The 14783-nt window shown below is 47.1% G+C and overlaps 2 protein-coding genes across 9 annotated transcripts in view; one reads left to right on the top strand and one right to left on the bottom strand.

The window, feature by feature from the left end:
* Window positions 1-3339: 3339 nt before the first annotated feature.
* On the bottom strand, window positions 3340-9645 carry UBIAD1 (UbiA prenyltransferase domain containing 1). 2 transcript variants are annotated; one of them, XM_068915774.1, is made up of 3 exons: window positions 9429-9645; window positions 8421-8987; window positions 3340-7473 (listed from the first exon to the last, which is right to left on the bottom strand). In XM_068915774.1, exons 1-3 carry the CDS (start codon window positions 9454-9456, stop codon window positions 6986-6988), a joined length of 1083 nt encoding a protein of 360 aa, XP_068771875.1. In that variant the 5' UTR covers window positions 9457-9645; the 3' UTR covers window positions 3340-6985. The 2 variants fall into 2 exon arrangements, with proteins under 2 accessions (XP_068771875.1, XP_068771876.1); XM_068915775.1 differs by lacking the exon at window positions 9429-9645 and adding an exon at window positions 9126-9245.
* The window catches only part of MTOR (mechanistic target of rapamycin kinase), a 70242-nt gene continuing 64786 nt past the window's right edge, over window positions 9328-14783 (top strand). For 2 of the 7 annotated variants that reach the window (XM_068915762.1, XM_068915759.1), the window contains exons 1-7: window positions 9886-9999; window positions 11075-11237; window positions 11601-11709; window positions 12453-12515; window positions 12994-13226; window positions 13590-13790; window positions 14548-14682. In XM_068915762.1, the coding sequence (XP_068771863.1) occupies window positions 11118-11237; window positions 11601-11709; window positions 12453-12515; window positions 12994-13226; window positions 13590-13790; window positions 14548-14682 (861 nt within the window). In that variant the 5' untranslated portion in view covers window positions 9886-9999; window positions 11075-11117. Of the gene's footprint in view, window positions 9376-9885; window positions 10000-11074; window positions 11238-11600; window positions 11710-12452; window positions 12516-12993; window positions 13227-13589; window positions 13791-14547; window positions 14683-14783 lie in introns of those variants that run through there. The other 5 variants (XM_068915765.1, XM_068915764.1, XM_068915763.1 and 2 more) reach the window with 4 other exon arrangements.

Raw genomic sequence — 14783 nt, 5'->3', positions numbered from 1 at the left:
ATTAGATCTTAAGGAAGGAAACAGGTTAGCAGACACATTCAGAATGCCATCTCAAGTAATGCCACTTGAAACAGCAGTAAGCTAGCATGTTTAATCCCTACCAGAAGCTACAGTTATTACTATATTGAACAGAACCAGTTCTGTTCAGCTAGGGAGATCAGCTTCTTTAACTGTTCCTATCTCTGCTGCCTTTTGGAAGCGCTGTGAAAGGTGATCGGAAGAACGCCATTCAGGAAAATCTGGGGAACAAGACTGAAGCTACCAGGACAACCCTAGCCCTGTGCTGTGGCCCCTGTTGCTGGCCTGGGAACATGGTGGAGCACCTCTCCACCTAGGGCACAGGTACCACAGGGCGCCACAGCACCGATGGAAGAGCAATGCTGCCATCTGCAGACAACCAGAACACAGTATCCACCTAGACAGGAACTGGACAAAAAGGTTTTCAACCTTGCACAATTTGCAAATCCCTAAACTTTTTCTACGAGAGGTCCAGACTCTTTAAAATGAATTTAAGCTGACTAATAGTAAACTCGCTCTTCAATTGTTGGGTTGGGGGGTGGTGGTTTTTGTGTGTGTGTGTTTTTTTTTTTTCCAAACGCTCTAGAAGCACAGCACAGACTCTAAAAACTACGAATCACAGGAAAAAAAACACCGTCTTGGGCCAATTTTGATAAGGAGGCCAAACTGATAGCACCACAAAAAGACTACACACTATATAACAGAAAGGAGAACAAAGTCTGAGCCATGAAGTCATTTTCTGGCTCTCTCTGCCTGCTACCAGCACAGGGCATTAGAGTGTGTCTTAAGAGCAAGCACAGAACAACTATAGGAGCAACAGAAGACCCAATACGTCATCTTGTTAAAGGATGCTCAGCAAAGTTCCGCAGATCTGTAGTTTCTGCAGATTCAAAGAGCTTTATCATATTTCTTTGGAAGGAGTTCTCTGAGTTCAGCCCACCTATATCTGTTTGCGGTGCTATTTTGCATTTTACCCTCTAAAATCGTCTCCAGACGCTATGACATGGGGCCTATCTTGAAATATTTATCTTGGAAGTGCTGAAAAATATTTCCCATACCTAGCTGTCTGATAAACATGTATTTGCCTCAGCTTTTCTAACAGGACACGATGTTCCAATGTTGAGATGAAAGAGCTTTAGAATTAAAGTTTTCATTCTACCCTGAACTCAGCTAATTAGCTCACCTTCTGAAGCTCTCACAGTGCACCTGCCCCATTTCTATATACAATTTAACAGGAATCTGTACACACCCTTACTTCAACAGCATGATCCAAATTTGCTGTCCATTTCCCAAGTTAGTTTTGGCCAGTTGGATATTGTTTTTAAGAGGTCATGCAATCCTCCTCAAGTAATTTTACTGTTTTCCCCTTCACCATTAACCTTACACTCATACAAAAATGATTGTACAAAGGGCATTACACTGAGAAGCACGAAAGCTGATGAAAATGAAAGGAAAGGTGCTGAGACATACAATTTCGTAAAAGTGTTTGTCTACATTTATAGGTACATTTACATACAATCTTTTTCAAAAATCAAGTTTAAATCGGTGAATGCAACTTTAGCTAAACTGCTGTTTTCTCCAGTTTAGCTGAAGTTAGCTGAAGCTAGTGGAATAAGTCATCTCTGAATCACAATTTGCAGCACATACCTGTGTGCAGGCAAATCTAAGTCAGGACAAAATTACCTCTTTCCAAAGCAGCTACCTCAGGCCACAGCTATGGGTACAGCTAATCCTAAGCAGAGCAGCACATATTTTGTTCCAAGTTTAAAAGGTTGGAAGTGTGAGTCAAAACAGAGCAGGAGAAAGGAAGGAACTACTGTGATTCTGAGACTTCTTTGAGTATCAGCAGAAGGCAACGTGTCCTACCTGCCTTAAGAATAAAGAGTTCCTCATTAGAAAGATGACAAGCCGCCTCTTGTGACAAAGTTAGCCTGACAGCTCTTTATCGCAGAGTAGATTAGTCTTATTTCAAGGATATCACACTGAAATAAACAGGGAGGTGGAGGAGGGGCTATGAAGCCAGCAGCCTGTTAAATGAAAATGCAGTTTGCAAAGAATAGCCTTTTGTGTAATGTCTCCCAAGGAAATAACATTTCTTTCCAGACAGGACTGAATCACAGGCCCCAGGATAGGCTGAAGAGGACACCCTGCTAGAGTGAAAACAGTCTTTGCACAGGGGTCATCACTGACTTGAAAATGGACTTTCGGAAGGCATAAATGGTTTCAGTTACACCTTGACTAAAACACTGAAGTGGGTGGAACTTGAGTTTATGCAACTTGATGGGGCTTTCCTGGGCTCAAAGTGCAAAAACAGAAGGAGTACCCAAAGGAATAAAAAGTGCAAGAAAGCCATCTCTACCCTACCATACGTCATCTTACAGTCCCACGTAGGAAAGATGCCTACAACACATCTACACAGGATCTGTAGAGTGTTTCAAGACATCTATCATCCTCCTGAGACAAAGAAGGTATGATAAAGCTGAAATTTAGGTTTCCTATGCCTTCACGTAGCTTTTCTACAGACACAAGCCCTCCAAAGCCCACATGGAAGGCAGCAAGACACAAGTAAGCATGTTTAGATCTAAAAGCAGTGAAATCAAGAAAGAAAAGATTGTCATTTGCTTACATTTACAAACCATGTCAGCAAAACAAGCTAAGGACTCGGACTTGATTCCAAACTCAGCATTGTTTCATGCCGCATCCTGCAAAAAATAAAGGACTGTCACCTCACCTTTTAAACTCCTGAGGAAGTTACTGATGTCCGGTAAACTCCAACAGGAAATCACTTCAGAACAGCTAAAGATAGTAAGACAGTGTTGCAGGTATAAACATTAGCCTCACAAGGGTTTATAATAACTAAACTCTATGGCAGGAATGTTCTCCTTTCTGCCTCAGAGAGGGTTTAAGCTAGAATGCACCAAAGCAAAAACTGAAATCACTATGTTTCATAAATCCCTCTCACATCAAGTCGTCTTTGTATCTCTCTTTTCAGCTGTATGCACCACAGAAAACAGATGGCGACACAGCCAAGAGGATTTTGCCTGGACTGTTCAAACTACTTTAATCCTGTACGAAGACAGCCAGAAAGCAAGTAGGACAAATAAGACTTCAAGGACTCCTCAGGCTAATTTTGCATGAACCCATGTGGCACACTGCACCAGTGACCAAGGCCGGAAAATTTCAAATCATGGTTTAGGCTGATTTATAACACACAAAAGAGAGGTGTCACACTGCCACAGTCCTATGGAGCAAATAAAATCACTGCAAGTGAGTCAAGAGCAGAAACCATGGCACTAGAAGAATGGCAGACCACACAGGTGATGATGAGAAAGTCCATCTTTATTAAAAAGATTAAAAGTTCAGCGGAAATCTCATTACAAATGCTGAACAGTGCGTGGCACAGAAAACCGCATCAAAGGAAATTCTGCTCATTGATGAAAACACTGGAACAATGCTGAAGTCTGCCATTAGTATGAGATGATCACCGCTACTGAATTTTTTTTTTAATCCCATGATATGGAAGGACAGGCCTATGTGCTTCAAAGAAAGCCTCTTTCAAAGAGAAGTATGAGCTTTCATGCACCTATACCATAAACACTGCAGACCAAAACCATCCTCCTTCCAGAAGGATACTCTAATAACGTGTAGAAATACAATCCAGAGCGATTTAAAATAATTAAACACAGCATATTTAACAGATTAACATTCAGACACTTTATTAATAGATTTTTTTTCTCTAGATAAGAAGAAAGGCCAGGAGATGTTTTAGGACACAGGAACAGGTGGACTACAAATCTGTTCATCTACCTATGTAGACCCATCACACTGCACACAGCTCATCAAGAAAGACCTGAAAGAAGCTTGAAAAGTTTATATTTGGGGGAAAAAGCATGGGACAGGGATGAGAGGGGGAGGAAAAGAGACCCAGCATCCTCATTGCAAAACAGACCAAGAAAGACACCTCTCTTTCCACCCAGTGTCTGTGCTGAGGTTATTTTGGTCTACCTATATTGGTTAAAAATCATCTGTTAGGTCAGTTTATACCTAAGGGTTTTCTAATACTAACATGCCTTTGAAAAAAATACAGAGATAAAGCACATTTTACTGTCAAAGCTCTTCTCAAAAATGATGTCGGCTCAGCATCCCTGTGAGGTAGGCAAAAATTAGCTCTGTTTTCTGAGACCCAGAGAAGTTGAGCAACTTCCTCAAAGCCCCGGTGAAGAAACAGTGTTATTTATTATCAATATCCTTAAAAGCCTGAAATGATCTTTGTCTTTTTTACAGCCAGGGAATCAAAAGCATTTTAGATGGATTTTCATCCCATTCCTAGTATTATACTGCATTGAAACCCTCCCACCCAGACAAGTGTTCTACGAACACATACAAGTATACAAGACTCTTGTTTCATCTCTGTAACAAAAAATGCTCGTCCTTCCCAGCACTAAGCAGGCATCCTGCACAGGGGGCTTTTCTCTACTGGCAAATCGTAGCTTAGCTACAACTAGAGTTACATATGCCACCCCATCAATGACCTTTTCCTAGATTTTTCTCTCCACCAGTACAAGAATTGCAGTTATCAAACATATGAGCCGTGTTGTAGTTACTTCAAGGAATTTAGCTCGAGTACTCCACTGTATGGAAAAGGAATAGAAAGGGGTAACTACATTCTTTTAAACAGATAGCATAAAAGAGCAAGCTATCACAAAACAAAACACTCAGCTGCTAAGAAGGATAGCAACAAAGCCATGCTAGGCTTAACCTAATAAAACCACCTATCCAAAAGGGTAAGATTAACAGATTAACCAACTCAAGCCATGTCTTTTGCTTCGCAGAAAAGTTAAGTGGGTTTCTAAGCTAGACTCTTCTTTAGGTCCGCAATGAAGTAACAGTAGACACTGGGTTGTACACAACTGTCTTGAAAGCTGCTTCCAAAAGCTTCTGGCTATCTCCCTCCATTTGGCTGAGCTGAACTTCAGCATCTTCTCATCCTGTTCCTAACCTATACAAATCTTTAGCTGTAGAAAGCAGCACCCAGTTGCCTTTTGGCTTGTGCCTAGTCAGATTAGAGATCATCTGCCCAATTTTAATAAAAGGTGAACCTGGGGCTTGCAAAATCTGCCTGGAGAGAATCCTTATAGTTAACTACAACTCAGCTGTGAAGCAACAGACCAACAGCCGGGTAACAGGAAGCCATAAAAACAGTCACTTGAACTAACCTCGTATCCACTCAGCTTTACCGCTGTCAGTACGCTCCACTAATGTAACACCCAGCATTTTCAGATGAACACCACAAGGGCATAATTTACCTAGGACAGATGCAGGATAATGCTAAGCTTGTGTTGGTAGTTTATTGCTCACCTTTAAAAGCCTACTCTCGTTTGATTCAAAAGCAAGGTTGTGCTCCAGGCACCAGCAGCTCCCGTCCAACAGCTGTATCGATTCCAGTCAACCTTTTCACAACTTCTGTGAATAAACATTTCACCAAAACCTCACGTATAAGAAACCAATACTTTTTCTTCAACCAAGAAGAGAGTTCAGGTGCTACCAGGAAACACGGAACGGACCAAACTCATCCTAGGTTATGGCTCCACTGAAAATCACTGGTATTTCCCAGCTGAGTTTGGTATGGTCTGTTTTTCACACAGCTACATATTGACTGAAATTACCCATTCCCCAAAAGGCCATGTGAATCAAGTGGCAAAACCTGCAGAAGAAAATTAAAATCATAAGGTGTAGAGGTGGAAAGAGGTGGGGAACCCCACTTCACAGCTAACTTATCACATAAATGTGTTTTCAGTCATGCAAACCCTCTACTCCATTAGAAAAAGAACATGTTAGCAAAAATATTTCCATCCCTTTCCCAGTCCCAATTTTTGGGCCGAGCCAATGCAAGAATCCTGATTTCTTCCTTCTAATCTTGTATCTTTTTCCTTTGTTGCCACCAAGGCTTCTTACAGGGCCTCTTAAAAAACGACGTTCAGCTATAATACTCTGGGCCTCTAAATAAAAAGAGAGAATGACAACTGGAAAAACCAGTTTTTCCAACTAAGAATACATCCATTTATCTGTATCCAGCCAGAGAATTCTGTCACCCTGTCTGTCAGATCCCCTCAACTCCAAGACTGTCATTTCAGAGAGTAAATCCTAAGCAAATGCAGAAATGAAAGCCACTGGTTTTCCTAGGTGTTGAGGGCTTTTCAGTTGCATAATTTGCATTTATGACTTCAACTTTCTTAGAGGGATAAAGTTTACTGGTTTTTGTCTTAAAGCTTATGCGGTGGGCCAGTCGTGCTCCATTTTAGCATCAGCATACCACAGAAACACATTGACTATAAGGAACAAGCAGAGGCAACAGCGAATGCTTGTGTATCTGGTGTCTTCCAGGGGCTGGGAAACATAAGTTCAAAGTTCGGCTAGGAAAAGAAAAACAAAAAAGATTAAAACATACAACAGATGAAGATGAACTATGGTCACAAGGGAGCGAAGCGAGAGCGCCTGCATTGTTGTGACACTAAACATTTGGCAGTGCTTTGTGTTTACCGCGCAGGAGACACTGGAAGCCCTTGACCGCGGTAAAGGAGTCATAAGAGCAATCCTTGTGCTTGTAAATGGAAAGGAGAGTTTATATTTGAGGCTCAGGCTTATTTCCGTTAACTTAACGGTGAAAGCCCCTCAGAATTCAGTGGCAGAAGCACAAGGTTCTTTAAACGTTTCCTTGTTCTCAAGTTGCATTGTTCCTCCTGAAGCAACGCAGCGCAGGTCATCCCTTCCAAAGGACTGACAAAGCACTTTTCAGAAATCTGTCGTGCAAGCTAACTGAGACCAGAAATTATAAAATTCACATACAATCATGAGCTCAAGAAGGTCTCTCCATTCTTCCTACTGTCCGTAACAGGTCATCCACCCACATCGACCACTGTTAATTGGTGTTAATACTGAGTTGTGAGGCCTGACTCTACAGCTCCTGTTACAGTTTGGGGAGAGCCCCGGCTGGTGCTAGGGTAATACCACAAACATAGAAGAGCCCCAAGAGGAGATTGAGTTTGGCTGTCCGCTGAGGAATTTTGTTGAAGCTCTGACTCCGAAACTGCCTCTCCAGTGAAAATGCCATTGGGATGGTGAGAAGAGGCAAGGCCATGCTGATGGTGTAGCGTGTGGCCAACACACAGAAAATCAGGTAGGGCAAGAAGAGCAGCACGGTGTAGAGAATGTAGGAGAAGGCAGGGCCGATGAGGATAGCCAGGGTGACAATACCCGCCTGTTGGTCAGACTCCATGTCTCGCGTGTTGTTGCTGTGCAGGATGGCCTCGGTACTGAGAGCTAGTGGGATAGCGTAGAGCAGCGGTGAGACAGACAGATAACCAACCTGCACAGCATGGGCAAACATGACAGCCAGGGGCCCAAAGGTGATCAGGATCACCACGTCTCCAAGTGCAACATATTTAAATCCAATTCCTGTGGCAAGACACAAGAATAAAATGAAGTGTCATCAAACGACTCAAACTACAGAGGAGAATGGATTTTTTTTATAACAGATCAGCTGTTCCCACAGAAGCATTGTAAAAAAACAACAGGTACATACCTAAAGCTGACAAACGTTCTCTCTTTTTTTCTTTTCTAAAGGTAATAAAAGAAAAGCAGCTTCTGAATTTCTCCAGCCAAACCACTCGACAAAATTAAGGGCCGGGTTCTAATACCCTTCTTCACACCAAGAAATACCCTATTTCCACAGAAATCAATAGAAATAAGGCACTCTCTACAGTGATCAGACATACTAGATCTGACCCTGAAGAAACAGATAAAACGCTCAGAACAAAACACAAAACTGACAAGGCTCTTTCAAGTAAACTCATGCGACAGTTAAAAGTTTGCTCCTGTTTTCCTAAGCAAAATATTTTATGTTTGTATTTACCCAACCCAGGAAGACATCAAAACATCCTCTTCTATGCAAAAAAAAATTCTCTCCTTAGTAAAAACAAATACAAAAACTATTCTACAGTCCCAGTGAAACTCCTTCTGAAGAATAACAACATATTCCAACACAATGCATAATGTAATTCTACCCATAAAAAAGAATATATGCAGTGAGCTATACAGTCAAGGGACACCAGATACACATCATCCAACGTTTCAGCAAGTTTTGAAAAGCACCTAAAGTCATATATGCAATAATGTCTCAATAGCACTTGCCAGCTGAAGAACTGAGTGCATCTACTCCTATGCCTTCCCAAAACAACCAGTGACAAAGAATACCAGTCTAAGTATCAGTACTCTAGGAAGTGTCACCAAATAGCTGTACAATAGTTAACCAGATCACTTGGAGCTTCCAGAAGCCCTTAGATAAGTCAGTAAACTCTCCCACGTCCGCATCAGAATCACAGGGAATGGGATATAACGCTTACCTCCAGTATAAAGGAAGGAGCTGGAAAGTCCCCCGAAGTAAATCAAGGCCAGGTGCTCCAGCTTGAGTGTAGAGACACAGTAGAGCCCAGCAGCACAGATACAGCCCACAGTGTAAAGGAAGACTCCAAACCGGACTACATCCTGAGGTTCTAAAATCTGGTCCACCAAAGTCCTGTCATCACTCTTCTTGTGATCAATGCCTTTGGAGAAGTCATAGTAAGTATTCACCAGGTTGCCTGCTCCATGCACAGCGAGGACAGTCACAGCGCTTCCCACCAGTAGCCCTGGATCTAGTGCTCCTTGGGCCCGGTACGCCAGGGCGCTGCCGAGCGCCACCGGGGTGAGGGAGGCACTGAAGCTCCAAGGCCTGAGGGCCAGCACGTAGGCTGCACATTTCTGCCTCCAGGAGCCGGGGGGGCCCCTCTCCGGCACAGCCAGCCCGGAGACGAAGTCGCTCCTCTCGCCGCCCCGGGGGCTCTCTGCGCCAATGCTGATCTTCTGCATCAGCTCTCCCGACCCCATGCTCTGCCCGCGGTCCCGGCCACACCGCCTCACAGCAGCAGCACCTGGGAAGGAGAAGGGCCGCGCGTCAGCCTCGCCGCCCGGCCCCGGGGCCCCAACGGCCGCGGGCCCCGCGGAGCAGCGCCACGGCCGCCGCCATGCCGGGCGGGCAGCGCCTGAGGGGCCGCGCGCGCCGCCCTCACCCGCTCTGACAGGGCGCTGCGCGCGCGCCTCAACGGCCGCCGCCGCCGCGCGCCCCAACCGCCGCCGCCGCGCGCGCCCCAACCGCCGCCGCCGCCCCGCGCGCCTGCGCCACAACGGTCGCAACGGCCGCTGCCCCCTGAGCCCCCCCTCCTCCCCTTCCCCGCCGCAGCGGCGCCGCGCTGAGGGTTCCGCCGCAGCGCCGGGCTGGGGAGGAGACGGGGGGAGGCCCACGCAGCTCCTTAACGGCCCGTAAGTACTTCCCGCCCCGGTGTAAACGTTAAACGCCCCGCGTTGTTACGCACGGCTGCTAGTGGTCACTTCGAAGCACATGGGACGACAAACACGCCGGCGCTGCTACACGGTGCCATTACGGTAACGGAGCACGGCTCCGCCGCCGCCGCCGCCGCCGCCTTCCCCCCGCCCCGCTGCCCTTGGCGCTGTCATGCGAAGCCGGACACATTTCAGTGCCGCACACCGGGCGCAGCCCCGCTCCCCTCCCTCCGCATGCGCAGAAAGCGCACACGCTTTACGGAGGGGCGGAAGCCGGTGGGAGTCCGGAGGGCAGGCCTAGCCCGACTTTTCACCAATCGAGCATTCCTGGCCCTCCCATTGGTCACTCCGTACTGTCAGTTACTCCCAGCTGGCTTGATGATTGGTCGAGCCGCCACAGTCGCTCCTAGCGGTTCTCGGGAGAAGGGGCGGGGCCGGGAGGGCGCCTTCCCTTCTCTTTTTCTACTGGCCGAAAGCCGTGCCCGTCAAAGTCTTTCGGCGCGCCTATTGGCGGGCGGCGGCTGGCCGGCCCGGCAGGCGCGGGGGGAGGGGAGGGCGCAGGGGCCCGGAGCGGGGGAGCCGGTGGCGGTTGGGGCGGAGGCGGTGAGTGCGGCTCCCGGAGCCTCCCCGTCCCTCCGGCGGGAATAACCCCCCCCCCTTTCCCCCACCTCGCCGCTCACCGGGCCGGCGCCTCGCGCCCCGTCAGCGGCACCGGCCTCCAGGCCGGCCGCGGCCTCGCCGGCGGGAGACCCCGGCCTGGCCCGCCCCACCCCACCCCACCTCACCTCACCGGCATCCCGGCGGCGGGGCCCCGGCGCCGCCTCGCGGCGCTCCCGCTGCCGCCTCACGGCGCTCCCGCCGCCCGGCTCAGCCCTGGCGGCGGCCTGAGGGGGCCGGGGCCGCCCCGCCGTTTCTGTGACCTCGGTGGGGCTCTGCGGCGGTGCGCGGGGTAGAAGGCGCTCAGGTGTCGCTCCCCGGCCCTGCTGGGTGCAAGCGCGCAGCTTGGGTTTATACAGCCTGAGGATCCAGGGGGGTTCAGGACTTCAGGGGAAAGACAACTTTCCCCAAGGAGAAGTGCTCGTAAGAAAGTTTGGTTGTGCGTTGCGATAGTAAACATCCTGTTGCAGTGATTGCCGTTGCTGACAGTAGACTTCCCCCTTATAAATACGTGCTGGAGGATGTAACGCTTACCAGGCCCAGGGTGCTGAGTCTTGGTTGTGTAGCTAGACCAGCGAGGCTTTTGGGGAGGTCCTTGGGCGAAGGTGTTCATGGAGGAGTCAAATACGGCAGCGACACAATGACAGAGCTACTTATTTTGCCTACTTTTTATAGAGTGATTCTAGAGCTTGGTTCTACCCTAGTATCTTTTCAGCTGTCGCATGCCCTTTAACTTAGGGTTAGATCCCCATAGGATTAGGAATCTGACCTATTGGAGGTATGTTTGGGGAACTAGGGAACGAGGGAGCTGGGTCATGACGTTATGTGATGATGTGGTTTTATCACAGTGTTGTAGGGCCTAGGGAAACTAGTCGTTAGTTATATTTTTTACACTCTTTCAGAACAACTTCCTTTCAAGCTTTGGGATGTGTATTTTGGAGACAGTCAGTAGGGGCAGTGTCAAGGAAGAACTTCAGATGTATGCAATAGCTGAAAGCATTAAAAAGATTTTTCTCTGAAGTACTTACAGGACTTGATGCGCCGAGCCCCAGCACACCGCCATCATGTCAGGCACTGTGTCCATTCTCCAGCAATTTGCCAATGGCTTGAAGAGTCGCAGCGAAGAGACAAGGGCAAAAGCTGCCAAGGACTTGCAACACTATGTCACCATGGAGCTCCGCGAAGTGAGTCCTGCAAATGAGAACGTTTATCACATGGGTGTAATGCATTGGCTGGGTACTTTGGGGGTGGAGATTTTGGAATATGGAAACTGTCTTAGAGAGGAGGTCCAGCAAAGACTGGAGCTTACCTTTGCCCTGGCATGTGGGCAGGGTGCCTGAGTTGGGGACTCCGGTGATGGCCAAGCACTAGAATAAATACAACCTGATAGGTCTAGGGCACAAAGAAGAGCTATACCATTTTGTGTTTGTAATGTATGGTTAACTTAATTTCTTTGTGTTTAAGGGACCTGGAAAGCGTTGTCTTTTTGGGGGTGTCTGTGGTCGTGGAGAATGATGAAAGTTGATTTGAACTTTTTCATTTTGCAGATGAGTCAAGAAGAATCTACCAAATTTTATGATCAGCTGAACCATCACATATTTGAGCTGGTCTCTAGCTCTGATGCAAATGAAAGGAAGGGTGGCATTCTGGCTATAGGTGAGTGAAAGTGCTTAATGCCTTTGGTGAGTTTTCTCTTCACGCAACTACTCTTTAGGGACAGCTTTTCAAAAGGAATGAACTTTTTTGATCGTGGCCTTATGTTTGACCGCTTAGTACGCTGGGTGCGTGCTAGTCACTGGGTTCTCTTGAAAATCTGTCCAAGAGCGTCAGCATGGGAGCTGCTGAGTGCTGAGAGTGGCTGAAAACCTGGTGCTCCGTGGGCGCTGAGCTCTTCTGGGAGCTGAGCATCGAATATGAGCGCCGAGCGCTTGAAAATTCTGATCTTGAGCTCGTCTGAAAACAGAGTTTGTGCTGTCCGCTTATGTGTGTCATGGTGGGCTGACTTTCCGAGCTCCGTTCTGCCTGAGGACATTGATTCCTGTTATTTAAATTCACTTGGCTCAATGACAGCAGCTTCCATCCCTGGGAGGGGCTCACGTAGCTTTTGCTTTTATTCTCATCAGCTGCTCTATCAGTTGCTCTGGTTGTGCTTTCACTGTGATATGGCAGAACTGCCTGCATTGCGACTCCTAGGGAAATCAGCTTGTGTAGCCCGTATTGTAGCATTTGCTTTTTTTAATAGCCAAATAGGAGTTGCCTATGGGTTAGGCTCGCAGACGTAATCGTCCGACCCCAACATATTTGAAGACAGCGGAAGTCCCTTAGCTAGAGAAATCTTTGTTGACAACATCTGATTTTAAGCTGACAGTATCACTTTAAAATTGTTTCTGTGAATTTAGTGCTGTTGAAAGGTGCCGGCTTGACAACCCTGGACACTGACGGCCTCTTTATCTACAGAGCAGGTACAACCCAGGCATCGGCAGTGCAAGCTTCTGCCACACTGCCCCCTGCCAACGTGCCTCCACCCTGGCCTGGAGAGACCGTCTCTAGGGGCGAGGGGGAGAGCGCTTTCCTTGGTCCATTCAGTCTTTGACCTCTCTACTGAGACGGACCAGCTGTAGTAGTTGCATGTGGATGCCTTTCTATTGGGAATGGGTCTGTGATCCCAGGGTGGATGTATTTTTTCTTTTTAAACTAAAAATGGGGAAAATCTATGAAGCTACTGATGCATTTTCCTGTCCACTTAACAAGTTCAGGCTCGGAAGAATGGTGACCCTTTCCTATTGCTTGATTTTTTTTCTGTGGATTTGCAGTTTAGGAAGAGTTAATGGGAATCTTTAAGGAATGGACAGGGAATACTAACTCTCATCCAGGGATTACCTACTGTCTGCCTCACTGACTCTTAGGTGCAACCTATAGCCCTGCTTCCTTTCTCCACAGCAAGTCTCATCGGTGTTGAAGGAGGTAACGCCACCCGTATTGGCAGGTTCGCCAACTACCTGCGGAACCTCTTGCCGTCCAATGACCCTGTTGTCATGGAGATGGCCTCCAAGGCTATTGGGAGGCTCGCGATGGCCGGTGACACCTTCACCGCCGAGTACGTGGAGTTTGAGGTGAAACGAGCTCTGGAGTGGCTGGGAGCTGACAGGAATGAAGGTCGAAGACATGCAGCTGTAAGTGGTCCTTTTTATTTTGTCCTGGAAGGGGGGGGTTAGGCTTGAGTAACAGTGGTAGATGTGCCCAGAAAGCTGGGGAAGAGCTCTAGTTGAGAAGCAATGGCTGCCAGTCCATGCCTGAGGATGTGTGACGCTCCCATAGCAGATATATTGATTCTTCATCGTTTCTACCATAGTAATGCTCGGTGACTAAACAAGATTGAGACACCATTGTGCTACATACTATAAAAGGAGCTGGAAACAGCTCTGGTTCTCAGATATTAGCACTCTAAGTAAGTGATGCTATGGACTAGGAATTATGATGCCTGTCTGGAGGTGCTCATCCTCACAGACTACTGTTGTTCCTTTTCCCGTCTCCAGGTTCTTGTCCTGCGTGAGCTGGCAATCAGCGTGCCTACCTTCTTCTTCCAACAAGTGCAGCCGTTCTTTGACAATATTTTTGTGGCTGTGTGGGATCCCAAACAGGCCATCCGAGAGGGAGCTGTTTCTGCCTTAAGAGCCTGCCTTATCCTCACTACTCAGCGTGAGCCTAAAGAGATGCAGAAGCCCCAGTGGTACAGAGTAAGAAAATAATTTAGTTTTGAAACAGCTGCTTTATAGTGCAATGCAGATGATCAAGCGCCAGTACCAGAAGAGCTGTCCAAGCTAAGAAACTGCTTCGCTTTTGTCAGCATGTCTCTGCTTTGTTCGTAGAAAACCGCCTCCCCTCGATCAGGATTGAAAACATGGTGGCGTCCAATCAAAGTAGTTCCTTAAGACCACTATAAAAGCAAGCAAGAGCCTTAATTCCATCAGGAATCTATTGCACCGTCTCTAACTCACTTTCAGCTGTTGAGCCTGATTGCGTTTTGCAGCCAAACAGTTTTCTATCTAGTGCCATCTTTTACTAGTAGATGGTTTTATTAGTGTAGATGAAACATACAGAGAAATAAATAAGGATTCTTTTGTCTGAACCTTAGCTTGCTGCCATGTCACAGGAATTCAAGCTCCTTAATATTAAATAAGGTTTGGAAGTGCAGTGAAACGTTGTCAACTTGGATTTCTCACTGTCAAGTATGTGATGTAGCTATTGACAGAGTTTGTACCTTGGGATGGCTGACTGGCTTTTTGATCAGGGCTGTTGAAAGCACTCTGCAGCAGAGCGAAACTCAGGTTCTTGGTGTTATGCTCTGCTATTAACTCAGTTGAGGTTTGTGGCTACTCTTGAAAATTACAGCCTGTCAGTAACTCTTGACTGGCTGTGCTACTTACTCTGTTTCCACAGGCTTTGCTTCTATTATAACGATTGTGATCTTTATTTTCCCCCTTCCGCTCCCAGCATACGTATGAAGAGGCTGAGAAGGGTTTTGATGAGACTTTGGCCAAGGAGAAAGGGATGAACCGTGATGACCGAATCCATGGTGCCTTACTGATCCTCAATGAGCTGGTGAGGATCAGCAGTATGGAGGGAGAGGTAAGCAAAACAGGATGGTGGTTTTGGCTGCTGGCTGCCAGATTAATTTGTCAGTGTGTAGTACCTCAGTGATCTGTGGAAATAATCTGCTAGGTTTGAAG

This window comes from Struthio camelus, chromosome 21 (assembly GCF_040807025.1).
Source record: "Struthio camelus isolate bStrCam1 chromosome 21, bStrCam1.hap1, whole genome shotgun sequence".
Taxonomy (NCBI): Eukaryota; Metazoa; Chordata; class Aves; order Struthioniformes; family Struthionidae; genus Struthio; species Struthio camelus.
The sequence above is the reverse complement of the archived record's forward strand: the minus strand, read 5'-3'. Positions and strand labels throughout refer to the sequence as shown.